The following is a 21,582-nucleotide window of genomic DNA, read 5'->3' as shown; positions in this document are numbered from 1 at the left end:
TTTCACTAAAATGAATGAATCTTCGTATCTGAGAAACCAACTAAAATCTTGGCACTAAGCGTACATGTCCTCATACTGTTTCAGAACTGAGGGCAAGGGCGCAGCACTCTGCTCACCGAAGTCTTTCATACACATTATTTCATTTCTTTTACCACTAGAGTCCTATGACTGAGGCAGGGCAGGGAGTCTTCATTCCTTCTTTCATTCATGTAACTATTCGGCAAATATTTATTGATCAGAGCCCTGGTCTTGACACAGAATACAGAGCTTGAAGACAGAGCTGGCACTCTTAGAGTGATTACAGTCAGGGAGGTGGACGACAATATCTACATGGTGAACCTCAAGATGGAAAGATGGAAGAGCCATGGAGTTGCACAGGAGGTAGCCTGGCCCAGGCTCAGGGGTCAGGGAGATTTTACAGAAGAAAAATAGAAAGAAGTTAGCCAAGAAAAGGAGAACATGCCATGAGGGCCCAGCATGAGCCAAGGTGCGGAGAGTGGCAGAGTAACACGGTTAGAAAAATGGGCTGGAACACAGAGGAGAGGTGGTAATTTCTTAAGGTCCTATGAGTGTTTGCTAAGAGCAGGGACTTAAATACCCAGGTCTTGACTTCTATTCCAGTACTCTTCTTGTGCTAGCACATTGGTCTCCAGCTTGGTACTATTGGGAGGTGGTAGAACCTCAAAAAGTTGGGTTCTAGAGGAAGGTCTTAGATCATTGAAAGTGTGTCTTTAAAGGGGCTAGTGGCATCCTGGTTTCTTTTTTTCTTTGTCTTTTGCTTTCAGGCCACACAGTGAACAGTTTTGCTCAGCTATGTACTTCCACCATGATGTGCTGCCTCAACACAGGCCCAGAACATTTGAGCCAACCAATCACAGGCTAAGACATCCAAAACCATGACACAATAAACCTTTTCTCTTTATAAGTTGATTGTCTCAGGTAATTGTTATAGTAATGGAAAGCTGACTAACACATGAGTTAAGCTTTGCTTACATTTTGTTGATATGAAAAACAGAAGTTTAGAGAAATTAAGCAATTTGATGATCAGTAGTTAAAATGTAGGTAACGACTATTGGTTCTACCCAGTTTTGATGTTTCCTACTAGCAGTTTTTTTATGGACACCTAGAGAAAGACAAGGAGAGACAATGTCTAGGAGAGAAGGCAAGTGCTTCCAATCAGGAAAAACAGCACAAGCATTTTTCACAGGTCATCTTTCTTTTCCAAATTTATTTTGTTGTCTTAAAAATCTAATTATAAGAATTCCTAGGTTTTATTTTTTAATTGACAAATAAAATTATATATATTATGGATATATGTGTATACACGTATATATACATATATATACATTATATATATATATTATATATATATATATAGTGCACAACATGTTTTGAAATATGTATACATTGTGGAATAACTAAATTGAGCTAATTAATATATGTATTTCCTCACATACTTTTTTGGTACTGGGGATTCAACTCAGAGGGGTTCAACCACTGAGCCACAACCCTAGCCCCTTTTATTTTTTGAGATAGGATCTCATTAAGTTGTTTAGGCCCTTGCTAAGTTGCTGAGGTTGGCTTTGAACTTGTGATCCTCCTGCCTCAGGAAGCCACTGTGGTTACAGGTGTGTGCCACCACACCAGGCCCTCATATACTTTTTTATTTTGAGACTACTTAAAATCTACTCTCTTAGGCACTTCAAGGAATATGATACATTGTTATTATTATAATTCTTCTCCAAATTTATCCAAGACAAGTTTTCTCCCCTGAGTCTCTCTGAGAGGCTGGGTGGGAAGGTGAGGGTAGAACTGCACCAAAACTCATCAGGAACTAGGGTTCTTTGCAGTATAGATCAAGTGAGAGAGGAATGGAGCTGGCAGATGTGCAATTGAGGAGGACCAGTTGAGATAAAAGGCAAAACCTAGACCACGTACATGTCTAACAAGAAAACTGGGGATGCTCATAACCGAAGCCTGTTCTTCAGAGTTGAAAATCTGCATTCCACACGTTTGAAGAACACTTCAGCTGACAACTCCTCAGAACAGGACCAGCTGCTAAAGACAACGTCTATATATCAGAGTAAGAACATACTCACATATTAGGGATCAATGAGCAAAAGTAAGAATGGACAGTTTATCTTGTGCAAAGCTTGTCTGCAGAACCTCAGACCAAAATACAAACTTCATCCCATCTGTAGGGTATTGATCACTTTAAGACTCATCATAACCATCTGGCGTTATCAGTTTAAACCTTCTGGGCGCTTCACAGAACTTGGCTGGAAGCTCCTAAGAGACATTCTGCTGCCTTCTCTTTCTCTTCTCTCTCTCACCTTGAGTCCAGGATTTTTTTTTTTTAATTGCTCAGCAGTTTCCCTGATGCCAATCAGCTGCCTCTCTCAAAGACTGCTTGCAGGTATCAGCATATCTGGCCCTTTTGCTCATTCACCACTAAAATGCATTCTCCACTCTCCATGAAAATCCTGCCCTTGGCAGCTAATCTTTTTGCCTTAATAGGACATACAGAGATTCCAGGGGGATTTGGAGCTGTTCACCAGGGACCCTCCAGAAGCAATGAGAGGCATGGGCTGGGGTGGAGGAAGAGCAGCAGGAGGGGGTGGGGCTGCTTACTCTGTTAAAGTGAGTAGGAACTCAAAAGCTTGTTTTACTATTACCCTTTCTGTTTTATTTCTGGAGCAACTGCCTCCTTTGCTCAAAATCTCAAAACACTATGAGAACAATCTCTGTCTCCACTAACCAGGAAGATTGCAATTGATACCTACTTTAACAGGGAACTGAAAACAAGCATAGGAACTGGAATTTGGGTAAGAAAATTCTTCCCTTTCTCGTCTGACTTTGTTTTTTGGAGATTTCCCTTTTCCCTGCATGCTCTGCTCCAGGTTTTCCTCTCCCATCCAAACCTCTTCCAGATGCGTGAGTCTGACAAGAGTTCCTATAAACAAGAAACCAAAACAAAACAGGGCAAGATTGCAAGCGTTTCCCATTGTGACACAACCACTATGAGCAGGGGTGCTCACGTGATGCTACCAACATGTGTTTTCTGTCTCAGATTCCCCTTGATAACAAAGGACATATTTTATAAGGCGTGGCCCTAGGTATATTTGGCCAGAAGGAATCGGAGACCAGTTTGGGGATTTAGTTTGGCTTTTAGGTTGATCCCCTCAGGTGCTCAGTGCTACAGCCCTTGCTGATGTTAAATGCCAATTAATAAAGTTAGGAACACTTTGGGGTCAGGTTTGTAAGATATGATCTCATTCTACTGCTCAAAGAACTGATTTAATATTCAGGAATCAACTGACCCCATTCAGTTCCAAAATTGGCAGTCCTGTATGTTGCACTACAGTACCCCCTCTGTCCAAGGCTGGGCAGGGCGTGTTAAAAGAGAATCTTTAGAAGGGTCTTTCATGACATTCCAAGACTCAGGGGCAATCGTCCTTCCTAGGGCTGGGACTTGAGAGAGGAAAGCCTGAACCTAGAAAGGTATTAAACCCCATTTCTAAATCCAAGCAAGTTTTAAGAAGTCAGGAATAGTTGCGTTCACACTATTATATAGACTACTTGAAAGAAAAAAGTTGCAAGTGGCTATAAAAAAAAAAATCAGCAATCTACTTTGGTATTCTTACCTAAGTGATTTATTATTTTCAACGTCCTTTAAATACTGATTTTTTAATCAAGAAAGCTTATATTATTCTTTTTATACCAAATCAATCTCACTTCAAATTTCAAAAAAAAAGGCAAATTGTATTTTAAAATTTCAGTGTCTAATTTTTTAGGTAGCTGTTCTTTTCTCTTGTGAAATAAACTGATTTTGTTCTTCAAGTTACTTGATTTTTTTTCCCCCTTCTGACTACTTGGGAACTCAAGTACTTAAACAGCAGTACAGAAAAATGCAAGACCCTCTGACGGGTAGACACTTGCAGTCCTACCTTTCAACTCTCCTGTGTCCTGTAACCCAGACACTACTCCAGAATGGGAGGTGCCCTTCTCAAGAAAAGCTGAAATGGACAGGAAACATAGCCGACTTTAACCTTAGTTTAAAAAAAAAAAATCATCTCCCATTTATATCGTCAGAAAGAATCTGTTCTGAAAGCTACAGACTAACTTCACTTTTATGATTCTGTGAAAAGAAAACATTTCAATTCTGTCTTTGAGTCTAAAATGAGCCAATGTCAAATATTTTAGTAACTCTGCATAAGCCCAGTTATAGCAGTTCCTGTCAGTTTATAGACCAGGTTTGTTTATTTCCTGTTTGTTTCTCATCCTTCAGGGGATGTTTGTAGATTCTAAGTCACTAGTTTGTGTGTCTCTTCTGATGGAGTGGTATGTATTTTGCAAGTCAATTATACAAGAAATGATCTCACATCATCTGGACCCTCCTAACTTCTTTAGAACACTTTATGTATTTTAACTTTTCTTAAAAGGAAATTCACTAAAGAAGTTAAAGTTAAAAAGAAAAAAAAAAGCAAGTAAGACAGACTGTCTGTAACTACAAAAACATACATAACTGGGTTACTTACACCGCTTTCCAATCCATCATCATTGATAAATCATGGCTAAAGAATCAAGTGCAGAATCCGTTTCTTCACGTCTGCTAATAAATAGCTTCTCTGAAATTTCTCTTGCAGATCTGGGGCCATCTCAGGAGGAAATAAGACCGTGCCAAGGTGAAGGAGAAAAGGCTGGAAAATTCTAAAATCCACGGGGGTCTGGGAACTCTGAGAGCAGACCCTGCTGACACATTCTTGTGATTCCAGCCTTGGGCTAAACCATGATCCTGGCTGCTCTGAGCTGCCAGCCACCTTCCCAGTCCAGGTCAGCCCCTGCTCCAACATTGCATTTCCCTCCAAGAACAGCGCATGGAAGAGAGAAGAGCTCCCGGGATTCTGCCAATCTGCACATGCAAGCTCCCTTCTCAGAGGAAGCTGCACCAGTTTCTCTCTTGTCTGCTATCTCAGAGAGAGGGAGGGAGGGGCAGAGGCAGGCAGGCAGGCAGGGAGGGGGGTGTGGAGAGAGAGAGAGAGAGAAAGAGAGAGAAAAAGCTTTACTGAAAGACCAGCAGAGAAACACTTGCTGCTGCAACTCCCATTAACCCACAGTAGCTCAGGAATTTTTTCGAGCACAGCAGCTGCAAGACAGACCAACCGTCAAAACCAAGTGTTTAAAATCTTTAATTATGCATCATATACACATCTTAGTCATGTGTGTGCAAAGCCCACAGAACCAAGATTCTATATATGCACGTAACTCTGCAAGCAAACACTTGTAGACAAACAGATGCAGGTATGTGTCCCCACGAGAATAAGATCTGCAGGCACGTATTTCATTTTCTAAGTGAAAATGTCTAGTCTCACAGTTCACCTGTCTTAAAACTATTCAAATGCTCTCAGTAACAGAAGTGCAAATCAGACCAACAGCCCTTTGCCTCTGATGCCATCTCAGATCATGCCTTCCCCAGTTGGATCTGGGTTCCTATTTCTTTTTCCCAGCCTCAGGAAGAAGCCCCCAAAAGGATGAGGGGAGACGTGAGTCAGAGGCTTTCATTGTGAAGGTCAACTTTGCATGCCACTCTCCGGTGTTTGTGGCATCTCAGGCCAAAGCACTCTAGTGACCCAGGGAGAGAGTGGCCTGTAGCAGAGAAAGTAACATGAGGAAGTAGTAGTAAAGGCAAAAGAGGAGCTAGAGGCAGGAAGATAGGAGGGAGGCCAGGCAGAAAGGGCAGCCTTGGCATTTGACCACACAGATCACTGATGATCTCCCAGGGAAAACATCAACTACAGTGTTCCCCACTCTTTACAAAGAATTCCTTCCTCTCTGCTTCTCCATGTGAGGTCCCAGTCATCTGCATCAGAAACACCCAGTGATGGCAATGTTAAAACTGCTGATCCTTGGGCCCAAAGATTCTGATTAAGCTGGGGGAGACCATAATTTGCATTTTAACAAGCTCCATAGGTGATTTCCATGTAGGCTAAAGTGTCTGAAGACTCATTTCCTCTCAGTGTTGACTGAATGAAACCATGCTTTCACAGCTCTGAGGCTGCATGCTGTTCCTTTTGTGCTACTGTCTGAACTGGAACATCCCCCAAAGGACCTTGTGTGGGAGACTCCATCCTCAGCGTGGTGCTCTTGAGTAATGGTGGAAACTTTGAGTGGGGCCTAGTGGAAAGTCCTTAGGCATTAGGAGCATCCTCTCAAAAGGGATGGGACCCTGGCCTCTTGCTCTTTCTTTTCTGTACTTGGCCATGAGGTAAACTGGCCTCCTCTGCCACACACTGCCACCATGATATAACAAGCCACCACAGGCCTAAAGTAATGGGGCCAGCTGGTCACAGACTGAACCTCCAAAGCTGTAAGCCAAAATAAGCTTCTCCTCTTTTTAAGGTGGTTTATCTTAGGTATTTGGTATAATAATGGAAAGCTAACTCACACACTGCCTAGAATGCTTTTCTTCTCCTGGCAACCACCCTTTGCAACACAATTTAAATCACATCCTCTTGAAACCTAACTCTCCCAGGGAGATGTTTCCAAAGACTTCTTGTCTGTATATCTCATTCAAGTACCTTTATGCAATGCAATTACTTATGAGCTGATCTCTTTCTTGTCCATTTAATGATGAGGAACTGTTTCTGTAGACCAGATGATCACTCAATCACCACTGTATGTTCCAATTTCTGGATACAAGTAGGTATTCAATGAACATTAATTAAATGGCTACATATACATTAATATTTGCTCTGTAGTCTTTAAATTGTGTATCTATCAATATCTCATATATTATTTTGCATGCATACACTTCAAAATAAAGAAAAAACTTAAAATAAATCATAACATTTGGAACTTGGTAGAGTTATGACTCAGTGGATGTTAGTGTTTGGATCTGAAATGTCCCTCAAAGGCTCATGTATTCAAAGCTTGGCCCCAGTGCAGCAATGTTCAGAGGTGGGGCTTTTGGGAAGTGATTAGATCTTAAGAGCTCTAACCTCATCAATGGACTGGTCCATTGATAGATTCGTAGCTGAATGGACTGTTTGGAGGTGGTGGAAATTACAGGAGGTGGGATCTAATTGAAAGGAGTGGGTCATTGGGGAATTCCCTTAGGGACTATATCTTGTTCCCAGGTCCTTCCTTATGTATGTTCTCTCTCTCTCTCTGCTTCCTGTCTGCCATGAAGTGAGCAGATTTGCTCTACTACACCCTTCTACCATGATATACTGCCTCACCATGGGCCTAGAAACAATGAAGCAAGCCAACCATGGACTGAAACCATGAGCCAAAATAAATGTTTCCTCCTTTAAGTTATTTTTCTCAGGTATTTTGTCATAGCAATGGAAAGCTGACTAACATTGTGGAGAATGAAGAGTAAAAGTTGCAAAAAGCTAACCTTAAAAGGAAGGTTAATACAAAAAGCTAATAAAATTCCAGAATGAGGTGAACTTAGCAGAATGTGCAGTATTACAGAGGTCGGTTTGGATCAACTGATGTGTTCAGAGCTCAGCAAGGTAACACATTTGCAATCAACAGAGGCAAAGTAATGACCTAAGCAGTGGGAGGGGCTGCCTCAAGTAGGAGAAGAGTATTGACTCTCTGGACAAGGCCCACCAAAAGAATTAGCATAAAACAAAATCTTCCACTTAGTTGACTTACTTGGAGGAATTATACATGCCTAACTTTTGTTAGGAATCCCACTAATCTGGAATGAATGAATGATGAGCAAGCAGCATGGTAAACAAAGAGAGCTCAGACCATTCCTGGGGAACATCACCATGAAAGGGGCATTTTAAACACCATTTTACAGTTCTTAAAGTTGTTCATTTGGTATCAAGTCCCCCATGGATAACTGGGGAACTTGTGGCTCAGAAAAGTTAAATGACCTGCTCTTTGGTCCCAGAGCTAATGATTTCCTGAACAAGATCTAGAGCCCAATCTTCCACACAGAATCTGCTGCATTTCCATGGCATCAAATTAAGTCCTAATATATGGACATGGTCTTTAAACTTGGCAAAACAGAAAAGGAAAGAAAAGATACCGGTAAGATTCCATCTTAAAACACAGGGAAGCCATCTTAAGAATTAATTTACTTGTCAAAACATGAAGCAAACAGAATACTCAGCACTGTGAAGTTGGGAAACTCTGAAAAGAAATTAGAGGTGTCTGAGAAAGTTGCTACCAGCACCCTCCTCTATCTCTCATGTGCACCAGAATTCCTAGTGACCACAGGGAGTGGACATGAGTATGTGTCTTCCAGATCTTGCTCATGACCCCAGCAATGAATGGGCAATCAGCCTCTAACCATCCTTTCAGGATTTGCCTCAGTTGAAGAAAGCCATAGGAAGTTGCAGGAGGTCAAGAGCAAGAACTTCACAGGATGGCTCCTGCATAGGCCCTGCCTTAGGTTCCACACAGGGCACTCGGCTGGGCCACTCTGTACCAGAGATTCCCTGTGACTTGGCCAAGGTTTTGATGAACTTCTTCAGTATTTTGACTTTTTCCTCTGTATGGTCCTTCATCCTCCTCATTCCTACAGGTGTTAATCTCTAATAAGCATCCTGCATGCTTGACTCTCGTGGCTTCCAGGGGATCGGTCTGCAAACTCATAGGGTGTCCTTCTGCTCTGATAGAGATTTATTATCAGCAATCTCCAAAAACATACCTCTGGTGATGTCAGAGTTTCAGGAAAATGAAAATTGGTTCTCTCTCCTTCAACATGATGTTGGGCAACTGATTTTATCTCCAGAGATCTCAATTCTCTCATTTAGTGGAAATGGGAAGCTATGGAGCTTTTGGGCCTCTGAGAGATATGAGGAAGTCAGAGGTCTCCTACTACCACCACCTTAGCTTCCTTTAAGCTGGAGCAACTCTGCTCTTATCTGTTTTACTTGTTGAAGTTGTTGTAAGATTTCATTTAAAATGGGAACTCAACAATTAAAGTTGTTTTTTTTCTTTTTTTAAGTACTATTTTTGCCTAATGGCCGCGCACACCCAGCCATTCAGGAGGGTGAGGCAGGAGGAGCAGGAGTTCAAAGTCAGCCTCAGCAACAGGGAAGCATTAAGCAACACAGTGAGACTCTGTCTCTAAATAAAATATAAAATAGGGATGGTGATGTGGCTCAGTGGTCCAGTGCCCCTGAGTTCAATCCCTGGTAAACCACCGCTTAAAATAGAAAAATAAATAAAGTACTAGTTTGATGATCCCATCTATAACATCTTATGATGCTCTGGCTGTCCCCAGAAAATACACATAAAAAGGCAGAAAAACAACATGGTACCTAAGGTCATCAACTAATTTGGAAAAACAAATCAACTCACATATAAAGACAAGATCATAATATAGATTAAGGGAGAGATGCCTTTAAGGCTAACTTCTGATTTATTTGGACAGATAGGAAACTATAAATAATGATGGAATTTAGAATAGTTTCCTGGAGGAGTTAGGACAATTTATTAGTTTACAGGAAAATTTAAGATGTGTAAAGAAGAAAGAACTTCCAGTTAAATGAACCAAATTCCTTGGCTGTGGTTGGCAGTTTTCTCTTCACTTCTGGCCCCCAAACACACAAGAGAGTGTGACAAAGGCTGACTTGGGGAACATAAAAAAATTGGGCCCATTGTCAGTAAACATGCTTAAGAAAGAGGGGGAGATACTATTCTACTTGGTGGTCAAAAGGAAAATCCAAGCAGCTGAAACCCTAATGACACAGTTTATGTAAAAATGTATGTATTCATATGTAAGGAAGGAAGATCAAATGGCTACCAAATAGTTATAAATGATGGAGAAAAAAAAAAACCTAAAAGAATCATACCTAAATCACCTGTGGAATATTTCTGTGGGAAATACTAAAAGTATGGAAATCCTTAATCATTTAAAGACCTCAAGATTAAAATGAATCATGGGTATTCCTCAAAGACAATGTCGAGACGGTTAAAAAGAAGTTTATGCCAAACACAGTGGTACATGCCTCTAATGCCAGTGGTTTGAGAGGCTGAGAAAGGAGGATCTCAAGTTCAAAGCCAGCCTCCGCAAAAGCACCAAGATGCTAAGCAATTCACTGAGACCCTGTCTCTAAGTAAAATACAAAATAGGGCTAGGGATGTGGCTCCGTGGTCAAGTGCCCTTGAGTTCAATCCCAAGTTCCCCAACAAAAGAAAGAAAAAAGAAATTTGTATTCTTCCATATGCTGGGCTACCACATCTACATATTTTATTGGCGATTATATTTGGTAATTATTTTTAAGTCCATGTTATTCAGAAAAGGGTATATTTGACAGACGAAATGAAGGTCTATTATAGTACATACTGATAGCTGCACATAATACCTGGTATGTAATTCTTTGCATCTTCAAAACTTCAGTTGTCATAAATGTAGATCCTAAGTCTGCTGATGAGAACACTGCACCCCATCTCTAATTGGAAATGTCAGACATTATGGAAGCCTATTGTAGATTTAGAAATGATTTAGATATGATTCTTTTAGGTGTTTTTTTTTTCTCCATCATTTATAACTATTTGGTAGCCATTTGACCTTCCTTCTTCCTTCTTTAAACAATATTGTGTCTTATTGCTTAATTTTTCCAAGTTTGAATCATCTTGTAGTTTGTCTTTCAGTAGAAAATTAAGGATTTGTTCATTTTTAATTCATTTAAATTTGACCATTTCTATTATAGCCTTTGTGCCCAATTTTCTGAGCCTTGTTATGACGGGGCCAGTCCTGACCACAGCTACAATTTGAATTGAAAAGAGGAGGAAGGGGAAGAGGAGGGGAAAAAAAGGAAGAGGGGGAGGCAGAGAAGGAGAAGGGGAAGTACAAAGGAAGGAAAGGAAGGGAAGGCAGGGGAAGAAGCTCCTGAATGGACCCATGTCCAAAGGAGAGGAAAGAGCAAGGAGTGAGGGTAGAGCTACCTGCACAAAACAGGGCCCAGGGCCACCTTTCTTCTATGGCCACAACCCAGACTGCCTGGCCCTGCCTTCACCAGACCTGCTTCAACAATCTGTAGAGGAGCTATGACAACTCTGAAAACTTGGCTGTTGGTATTTTATTAAGTATCCCCAACAGTTAAGAGAAAATGACCATAGCAGGATGAGGTTCCTTTCCTTGGGAAGCCCCTGCACTGACAGCACCAAACCACTCAGGAGGGAGCTCAGCCTTCCCCAGTCGACCTTCAGGCCATGCCTCTGACAAAGGCCTAGCAGGACAGCTGGTCCCTGGACATCAAATCCCACAGCAGAGCTGGTGTTGACCTTGGAAATTACCAGCTCCTCCCATAAGAGACTGAGATTCAAACCTTCATAAGGCAAGACAGCCACCCTGCGGAAAGCCAGGAGTAAAAATCCAAGTTCTAGCTACAAATCCACTGGCCTATCTGGAGTTTTAAACATCCCCATCATCATCGGCTTTCTTTTATGGACAAATGATCATCTCTCAGATATGTGGTGCTGGGATGCCCTTGATCTTCAGTCTGGCAGACTTAAGAGAGGGTTTTTATCCCTCTCAAAAGAACTGAGAAATTCTCCCTCTACAGTACTTTTGAGAACAGATCTCTTTTGTTGAAAATAGTCAGAACATCAAACATTTTTCTAAAAAATAAAAGGTCAAATACCTCTAATATTTAGTTAGATCTGTATGGGAAAAAGGAAGTGCTTTCAAGAAATGTAAATGTTAAATTTGGGACATACTGATGTCTTAAAAATTCACTTAGTATGAGGTATACACAGGTGGTTGGCACCTGCCCAAAGGGAGGATGCAGATCTTGGCACTTTACAAAAATGAAAGGTTTAATTCTTATTATGTAGAACTAAATATAGATGAATTCTGTATGTTAATGAGATATACACATTGGGAAAAATGAAGCATGAAAATCTAGATAAAATTTTCAAAAGACAAATTAGGAAAATGTATGTGTCATTTAAAAAGAATCCACCATAAATTTCTTTTCCAAGTAATGTAATTTTTCAGGGAGATCCCTTGAGTGATGAAAGAGTTGGTAGCCACTGATGGTCTTTAATCCTCCTGCCATTTTACTTCTCTTTCCTTATCTAGAGACATTCTATCTATAATCAGTTAATATCTATAATCATAACAATAATTTTCATTCATTCACTGATCACATATATGAAGTGCTGGGAACAAGAACCAACCTAGTTTTTTTGTTTGTTTGTTTGTTTATGTCTTTATTTTATTTATTAATTTTTATGTGGTGCTGAGGATTGAAACCAGTGCCTCATGTGTGCAAGGCAAGTGCTCTACCACTGACCCACACAGCTTTCAATCTAATATAAACTAGTCATGGTTTCCGAGGATAATTGTTGCTTTTCTTAAACATAGTATCCCCTTACACCAATTCATTTTGGAAAAGATGCAAGAAAGTATGTTTTTTATCTAGTTATTTAAATTTTAAATCTCTAGTTGGAAGAAATCATGCTAAACTGACATTTCATATTAAGTAGTTATGAAACAGTAGACAATACTCCTTATCAGAATGGCAGAATCTAGTTGTCTGTCCACCTGCATGATGGTCTCTGGTATTTGTCTCCTTTGAAATGTGTGCTGTCTTAGTTGGTTTGTATGACGACTTTAGATAGTCCATGGCCAAGTTCTCAGAGAATGATATAGATGTGCAGCTGGCATCCAATGAATGTGCAACAGCATAGTCGTTACCAAAATATCAGAGCGGCATAATGTGTGCATGATGAAGCAATTGCCTGGTTCTAAAGACAGAAGTGTAACAGAGCCAAATTTAGCAAAAGGCTCAACCATTCTCCGTCTGTGTGTTGATAAAGGACTAGAATTATTTCAGACTGCTATAGGCCTCTAAATATGTGGCCAGTCTTAGCAAAACATGCAACTGTTTATACTTCAGGTTGCAAAAACTAATTTTGATGTGAATTCTTACTACTAGCCCAGTATAGCAATTATCCTTCATTTTTAAAGTGCTCTGTGGATAAAAACTAATTTCCAGGATACCTCTTGCATGCATTATATCTCTGCTAAAGGAGGATTATGATCTCTTTTAACATGTAAGAGAAAAAAGAAAGAAATTTATTCCACTTGCTTTTAGAAACTCAGACAACAATAAGTGATAAAGAACTCTAACCCCGCATCAAACTAAACTAGGTTCAAATCTCTAACACAGCTGAAACAAATAACCAAAATATATATGTAAATTGTACTTAACCATATGCCAGGCCCAATCCTAAAGACTCCATATACACTAATTTATTTCTCACTACAACTCTGTGATGTATATAACATTATTATCCTTATTCTACAGATAAGGAAACACAAAGATATGAAGAATTTAAATATGAAGTCATATGTAAGTGGCAAAGCCAAGATTTGGTTCCAGAGTTCCTTCTCCCAAACATTATATCAGACTGCCTTGTGTAAACCATTGGAATTCTCTAAATACTGTTCTTTGAAGCAGAAAAAAATAATGGTAGTGACTCCTCAGATTACCAGGATGTCTAAAATAAAGTATCTGAAAGTGGTTGGCATATCACTTACATTTAGTAACTGGTCTCGATTTTAATTCTAAGGCAGTGCCCAATCTCTCCCCAATACTGTACTTCCATGAGGTGGTCTATGCCCCCTCTAGAAATATTTGTAAACTACCTTGCATTGCCTTTCTGCCTTGCTGGTCTCTGGGTATGTGGATCAATAAGTCCTAAGCTGAATATAAAGATTCCTCTAGGTTGTCATGGATGAAAGCAGAATTTTAGGCAGCTCCGGCATTTCTGCTAAGAAAGGAAAAGACCTACTGAAGGAAATGAATTTCACCTTTATCCTCACTCTGACTCTTGTGTGAGATACAAATCAATTAATTCATCACAATCTTATTCAGCATCTTGACATCTTGAGGTCCCTTCTCGGCTCTTCAGAATTCCTTCTCTAATTCAGTGGTGACTTTTCACATTGGCTGGGAGCCAGCCTCTGTCCCGGTGAAGTTTGAGGGCTATATAAGCCACCTTGTCTTGGATGTTCTTCTGAGCATTTGGAAGGAACCCTAAGCTGGTTTTTGACAAGTTATTGGCAAAAGTAGTAGCAGTGCTTGCCAATTTGCTCTAGGCACTGAACATGTTAACAGGTACTATACCAGGTGTTATTAATATGTTACTTACAACAAATTCAGTTTTCAACCTATTGTTTGGGTTATATAGTGTTACCAATTTTGTGCTTTACAAGGTACTGTATTTTTCTAACCAGGAAATTCAGAATGTGTATTGAAGAACTCAGCTCTCAAATATGAGATATATTTATTGCAAATAAATCTTATTTAGGAATCAGGATTTGGGCTATATGACAAATAGTATGGCTTCAAAACAAAGAATTTCTTTTTAAAACTACATATTGGGATGGATATTGCTCCAAGGGCTCAGCGGTCAAGTTCACAAAAATCAGGTCCCTGCCCTGGCAAAATGCCCTACTTGTTCAGTTCCCCAAGGGAAGCTGACAACTTTCATCCACAGGAATTTCAGACTGGAAGGAATACCTTTGAATGCTATGTGCTCTGAGACTTAAGAGAATGGATGTCCAAGAAATAATAGCCTTATAAATTCCCAATCTTCCTATGTTCCTTTTTTAAAAAAAAAACAAAAAAACAAAAAAAAAAAACTTCTGTTCTTCCCTCCCCATCCCTCTCCTTATTGTTAGCATTCACATACCAGACAAAACATTCACCCTCAGGTTTTTGGGGATTGGCTTATTTCACTTAGCATGATACTCTCCAGGCCCAATATTTTTAACAAGAGTTGGGGCCATCTACATTCTGACTAACAAAAAGCAACTACCCAGTCTCACAATGTGTGTTAGAAAATCAGAAAACTGGCAGAAAAATAATGCTCATATTCAGCCACATCTTGCAAAGAGGAAGTATTTCTCCCTTTGGAAAATGACCCCTTGTATATATATTCCACACCATTTACCTTGCAACCTTTACCAGGCACCAGACATAACCAGCCTAAAGACCACAAGCAAAAACCAAACAAAACAAAACAAGACCTTTGTCCAGTTTCACATCCCTTCAGGCTCAGGAGGATATCAGCTGACTCATCTGAAGAAAGTCATGTGTGCTAATGGGCTATGTCCAAAGAACATGTGATTTCTCAAGTAATGTTGCTGTCTTTACCTACCTGGTCCCCTGACATTATTCCTAAGTGGAGACAGAAAGAGCTGTAAGCGGAAGCTTTTTGGCTCCCTCAAATTATACTGCACAGTTACTTATTTAACCGTGGGTTAGGCTTCCAAGGTGTGTGCCCCTAAGAATTTAGTGATGTTTACCTGATCTGGGGGAAAAAAGATCAAATAATAATTCTACCTTATTCCCTAGGTACTGTACAATGTGGCAGTACAAGTTGCATGTGAAGTAGGGACCCTAGCTGGCTTTACCTTTAGACTGACCTGTAGCCTTGGCCAAATTACTTAGTGTATCTATGCTGATTTATTTAACCTCTCTATACTCTGATGATGTTGGATTAATCTGGATTATATTTGTAAAGTGTGACGCTCTCCAGGAAAGGAAATCACACATAGGCACACACACTGCTGTTATTCTAGCACTCTTAATTTTTAATACAGGTCACTGCCAAGGACACTGAGAATTGCCCCAAGCCTGAAGCTTCCACACACCTTTCTCTTTGAGCAAAAGTAACATAAGTCACTTGCTAGCATTGAAATAAAAGAGATCTGGTATAGATAAAAACTGGTACAAAAAATGCAACCAAAGTTCTTCTTTCAGTGGTTATACCAGTTTGTCAACCTGCTGTATCATGAATGTAACCATGTCTCCTTTGAACACCTGCTAATATTCCTCTTATTTTCTATCACACACAAACAAAACATATTTTCTCTTCACCAGTACTTCAAGGAATAAAAGAGGAAGAATGTGAACCAGTTTAAAAAAAAATGCAGGGAGTTGAGCAAGAGGAGTGACAGGAGACTACCCTTGCTCCCTCCTTTCCCTCTCAGATTCTGCACCGTGGGAAAAGAGAACCAGAAGGCAGTGGGTTGAGACTGGTCTTTCTCACAGGCAGCTTATAAAGGCAGCTATTAAATTATTGAAAGTCCCAGGCTAAGAGAAAGTGAAATATTAATGACTATATTATTGAGAGGAAGAAAAATTGACAATCCACACAGATTTAAGCTATCTTCGCAGGAAGAAAGCTCAGTATGCAGGACTGAGTGCCATGAGATGTAGCTTCAAAGAAACTGTCTCCTTGCTCAGGCACATGCTCTGCGACCAGGCTGCCACCTTCCATGCTTTTCTCCACCTCTCACTTTTTCTGGTGGTTGCTGTGGAAAAACAGATTTCAGTTGTGGTTCAAAAACTCTATTTTCAGCATGTTCTTCCTCAACCCAGTTGCCGCTCAAACGAAGATTTTTTTTTTTTGCTAGTAAATGATAATGTTCCACCAGCTTCTAATTAAGCACATGGATTCAAGAGTGATAACCTTCTCACCAAGGTCTGATTCATCATTTGGGTTGCCCCTGAGGTCTCTGATCCAATTTCCAGCTTCTCTGATGGTGTGAAAGCAAATTGGGTTGAAAATATTAGAATATAAAGTGTGGCAAACCAGGCTTTCATCCCATCTACCTCCCTCTGCTCCCAGGAAGACTTTCAAACAGGAAAGAAACACACTAGGAAATCAAGAAGGCAGCAATTTGATGGATAATAAATACATTGTAATGTTGAAAAATTACCTGGAAATTACGCATGCAGTTCAGCATTTTTTGAGGTGGATGATAATATGACAGAATAAATATTTTCAAAATAGTTTCACCTGAGTGTTGCTTTTAATTTAAAATTTGGAACTTTCATCTAAAGCACTATATTAACATAATTATCTCCATTCTTGTTATACTGTTGACAATTTGCTTTAAAATACAGTTTGCCAGCACACATATCTTAAAACATGCAGGGGTTGGTTATTAACTTACACTAGAGAGATAGTTAGTTAACATGTGAGATGCCTTAATCAGGAACATACACTTCAGGGGTGATTGGTTAGTTAATCACTTGATGGGTCAAACTTTCATTATCATCGAATTTCAGAATATGATCTAAAATCCAATGAAATTTCTTCTTTAACTCATGCATTGTTTATAAGTATATTTCTTAATTTCCAAAAATTTGGGGGATCTTCATTTTACTGTCCTTGATTTCTAGCTTATTTTATCTAAGGTCAAAAAATAAACTCTGAATGAATTTAGTCCTTTAAAATTTCTTGAGACTTGCTTTATGAAGCAAGGTATGGTCAATTTTGGTAAATATCCTGGGTATATTTTGAAAAGAATTATAGTGTCATCGTTGAGTACAGTGGTGTGTGTGTGTGTGTCTGTGTGTGTGTGTGTTATATCAGGTAAATAATTAGTGTTTGCTATGGTTCGAATGTGTTCTTCAAAGTTCTCATGCTGGAAACTTTAATCACCAATGCAACAGTGTTGACAGTGAGACATTTAAGAGGTGATTAAGTCATGAAGGTCCAGGACACTCTTTGGATTCAAAGCCTACCAAGGGGAAGGGACATTAATGAACACTGATGGGGATCCCTTGAGAGCTGTACCCTAGTATAACCTAAAGAAGAACAAGCCATACAAAATCTGCATTTTTGGGATCATTTTCTTTCTGCCTGTACAATCTTCTTAAATATTTCTTTCAGTATTGGTCTACTAGTGATGGATTCTTTCAATTTTTGTTTGTCTTAAAGTGTTTCTATTTGACTTCAACTTTTGACAAATATTATTGTTGGTTTTATAAAATTTTAGGTTGGTAGTTGCATTCTTTCAACATATTAATATGACATTCCATTGTCTGCGGGCATCCAATGTTTCTGTTGAAATTGAGTTATTGGTCTTATTTTTGTTCCTTCGAAAGCAATGTTGTTCTTTCCCTCACTGGTGTGATGAATTTTCTCTTTGGTTTTGTTTTCTGCAGTTTTACTACTCCTATCTAGGTTTTTGTTGTTGTTTGGTTGGTTTTGGGGGGTGGGGTTTGTTTGTTTATTTGTTTGGTATATAACCTGGTTGGCACATGCAAGGATTCTTGGGTCCATGTTTTAATGACTTTTATCATTTTCAGAAAATATTGCTCCACTTTATCTCCTTTTCCACTCTCCTGGGATTTCAATTACATGTTGCTATGTGGAAGGACATACATGCCATATGTCTTATGTCTCATTCTTTTTCTATGTTTTCATCTTCTCTGGATGCACCTGGATATTTTCTACTGGTCTGTCTTCCATTTCATTAATTCAGTTTTGTGCTACATTTAATATGCTATTAAATCCATCTGTTGAGTTTTTCATAGCCATTATTTCATTTTTTTTAAGTTCCAGAATTTCTAGTTTCTTTTTTTTTTTTTTTTTTTTTTAAAGAGAGAGAGAGAGAGAGAGAGAGAGAATTTTTTAATATTTATTTTTTAGTTTTCGGCGGACACAACATCTTTGTTTGTATGTGGTGCTGAGGATCGAACCCGGGCCGCACGCATGCCAGGCGAGCGCGCTACCGCTTGAGCCACATCCCCAGCCCCTCTAGTTTCTTTTTGTAGAATTCTGGTTTTCTGGTGAAAGTCTTCATTGTGTCATTTATTATCATGAACATATGAGTCACAGAGATTTAAAGTCTATGTCTGAATGCCCATAATTGGGTAATTGATAAATATGGTATTTTTCCAGTGCCTATCTTTCTATTTTGGGCATATTTTCATTATGCCTTGTAATTTTTATTAGAAAAAAAAGTATAAGAAATTTAGAGATTACTGATAATACTATCTTCCTTCAGTGATGGTTCACCCAATACTGTAGTAGGCATCCCAAAAGGAAGTGACCAACTTAACTCAAAACAAGAGTAAGCATACTGAGTTGTTGTTGTTTTTTTTAAAACAGCTCATTTTATCTCAGACTATGCTAGGGTACAACTCTCCAAGAACCCCAGTAGGGTATCTATTAGTACCTCTTCTCCTTGGTAGGCTTTTAATGCAAATATTATTTTACTCAGTTTTTTTTTAATGTCACATGAACTATTGTAATATAGCTTATTCTTGGTCCAACTTACCCAAATTCTCTTATTAATTCTAGATGGACACAAAAAAAGAACTGAAACTATTGAAGGGTATCCTTAAAGTTGATGACTGACAGTTAAACACTGCATGAATTCTTCCCTCTCCCTGTCGCAAGAAAGTTTATAAAGCTTGTGAATATCATCTTAAGCCAAAAGAACATTAGAGAACCTGAATTCTGCTTCAATAAAACACATACAGAACACAGAGGTACCACCAAAGTGACACTTCTCACCATTTTGAGGGGTAAACTGCTTTTGGGGAAAAGCTGACAGTGCTCAGCCCTTGTCTTTGGGGGGGTTCAGGAGTATGGCCTCCCAAAGGCTCCCAAGATTCAGAGAGTAAAACCACCTTGTTGCTTGCCCTGAATGAAAGCAGCCACCATGAGTGGCCATTCCAGAGTGCCATGGAATCCCCAAGTTCCTACACTTGGCAGAAATGTAGAGATTTTTCTGGTCTACAAGTACATTTTACAGTCCAAGAAACTCAGATTGAGATTACCCAGAAGGTAAGGCTTGACCCAGAATTTAGAATTTCACTGGGTTTATAATCCATTGTCCAGTTTAGTGTTCCCCTGTTTTCCCTCCTTCAAAGGAGCTACCAGAAGCCAGGGACTCCTTCTTAGGCTATAATTAACATTCTTTCTGGCTGTTCTCATGACCAAGGCTAAGGTAGGTCAGGATAACATTGAATATAGCACAGGACTTTTAGGCTATTTGTGTCTATCCAGCCATTTGGATATAAACAAAATGTCCTCAGCAAAGAAAATAAAAATTTTATATCAGAGTAACAGGAAACAACAATAGTCAATAATATGGACTGCTTTTAATGCTAAGATGTCAATATGTAGTTATTTTCTTTCCAGAAGAGCAATATGAAAATATTGATGTTAGGAAGACAAAGGCACTTATATGTTAGCTTTGACCTAAATTTTTTTTAGGTCCTACATCTCTGGTTGAAATTCATTTCATTCTTTGGATAATTTTGGCAGAGGATAAATATGCTGTCTCAAAATAAAGAATAAACAAGATTAAATCTGTTCAGTGATTTCTCACGGGACAAACTCTAAGCAACAAAATGGAAGAGGAAAATATTGTTCAGTACTGAAGAGGTAGAAATCTGTTCAAACTTTCTGTTAAAAATGAAGAATTCTAAGGCTCTGGCTTACTTGATAACAGTAGAGATATTTCAATATACCACTGACTTTAGAGTATTGTGTATTCGATGTATTTCACATGGCACTCAGGATTCTCACTGGCAAGGTTCATATACAGCACTGAATGCAATAGAAAGCCATCCTTAGATACTCTCAAATATTTTTCATCATTCACATCATCTTCCAAGGATTCAGTTTTGAGAAAGTAAATGAATCTAAAAGTGGAATTTATGGGAAATGGGCATTGTTTTGATAATAAAATAATATGAAACTGTCTGCTTTTCATTAACAAGTAGCCCTCTGACAGGCTAGAAATACAAACATAGATTCTGTAATAAAAATATGTTCTACAGAAACTTAGATGACATATGGTCCACACAGAAGTCCCTCGTGCATAGTTTGAGAATAGCCTAATATGGGAATGGTGAGTCCTGTCTCATCAATCCTTTATACTGGTTCTACCAATGCAGACATCACAAATCAATCACAGAACTATTTCCTGCCAAATTCAATACTTCAGGTAGAGGCCAAGATTTGATTATAGTAGGCAAGAAAGCTAAAGCTGATTTACTATTACAGGCAAACAAATCTACATATAGCAGTACAGTTGTTAGATGTATGGGCAGAAAGTACTAGGTTCATACACAGATATCAGAGAGCTATTCTTGGGCATGTTACTTAGAGTAGGATATTAACTATCTAATGTTTCTGTCAAAATTAAATTAGATAATCAGTGTAAAGTTCTTAGCCAAATATCAGGTATAATATAAAGACTCCTTAATTATTAGCTATTATTATTACTAATAAAAGAATATGCATATCATTAGTTCAGACCTGTTAGTTCTCTGTGTCTGAATACCATGTTATACACAACACTTTCTGCCCAAGAAGTTTGCTTCTTCCTGATAATAATCCCTAGACTTTACATAGGCACACCCCCCGCAAAAAAAAAAAGCCAAAAAAAAATATCAATCTGTATTCTTGCTTTAAAAAAACTTGCAAACTGGGCTGGGGTTGTAGTTCAGTGGCAAAGCACTTGCTTAGCATTTGTGAGGGACTGGATTGGATCCTTAATACCATATAAAAAGAAAATAAATGAATAAATAAAAATATTTTTTAAAAAAACCCTATAAACTTAGCAAATAGTAAAACTAAATATTGCACAAGGGAGGCACTAATGCACTAAATGTACTAAATCTGACTGTCTTGGGAAAATGGCAGGTTGGGATCATACTTGCAAGTTGTACCAAAGTCACTTCAGACCATTGTGTGGCTTGATACCTCTTAGATTTCTACTCCAAGGCTGGATGACTGGTTGTACTATTTTAAAAGATAATGAGCCACCTAAATTATTTTCATGAG

At 38.9% G+C, this 21,582-nt stretch overlaps 1 protein-coding gene across 2 annotated transcripts in view; it reads right to left on the bottom strand.

The window, feature by feature from the left end:
• Kif26b (kinesin family member 26B) overlaps positions 1–21,582 on the bottom strand; it is a 488,260-nt gene that overhangs the window by 183,004 nt on the left and 283,674 nt on the right. Inside the window, exon 1 of one of the 2 annotated variants that reach the window (XM_015483559.2) lies at positions 4,539–6,148. The exons of the other annotated variant lie outside the window; for it this stretch is intronic. Coding sequence (XP_015339045.2) covers positions 4,539–4,561 — 23 coding nt within the window. The 5' untranslated portion in view covers positions 4,562–6,148. Of the gene's footprint in view, positions 1–4,538; positions 6,149–21,582 lie in introns of those variants that run through there. 2 annotated transcript variants of the gene reach the window in all.

Source organism: Marmota marmota, unplaced genomic scaffold (assembly GCF_001458135.2).
Source record: "Marmota marmota marmota unplaced genomic scaffold, marMar, whole genome shotgun sequence".
NCBI lineage: Eukaryota > Metazoa > Chordata > Mammalia > Rodentia > Sciuridae > Marmota > Marmota marmota.
The sequence above is the reverse complement of the archived record's forward strand: the minus strand, read 5'-3'. Positions and strand labels throughout refer to the sequence as shown.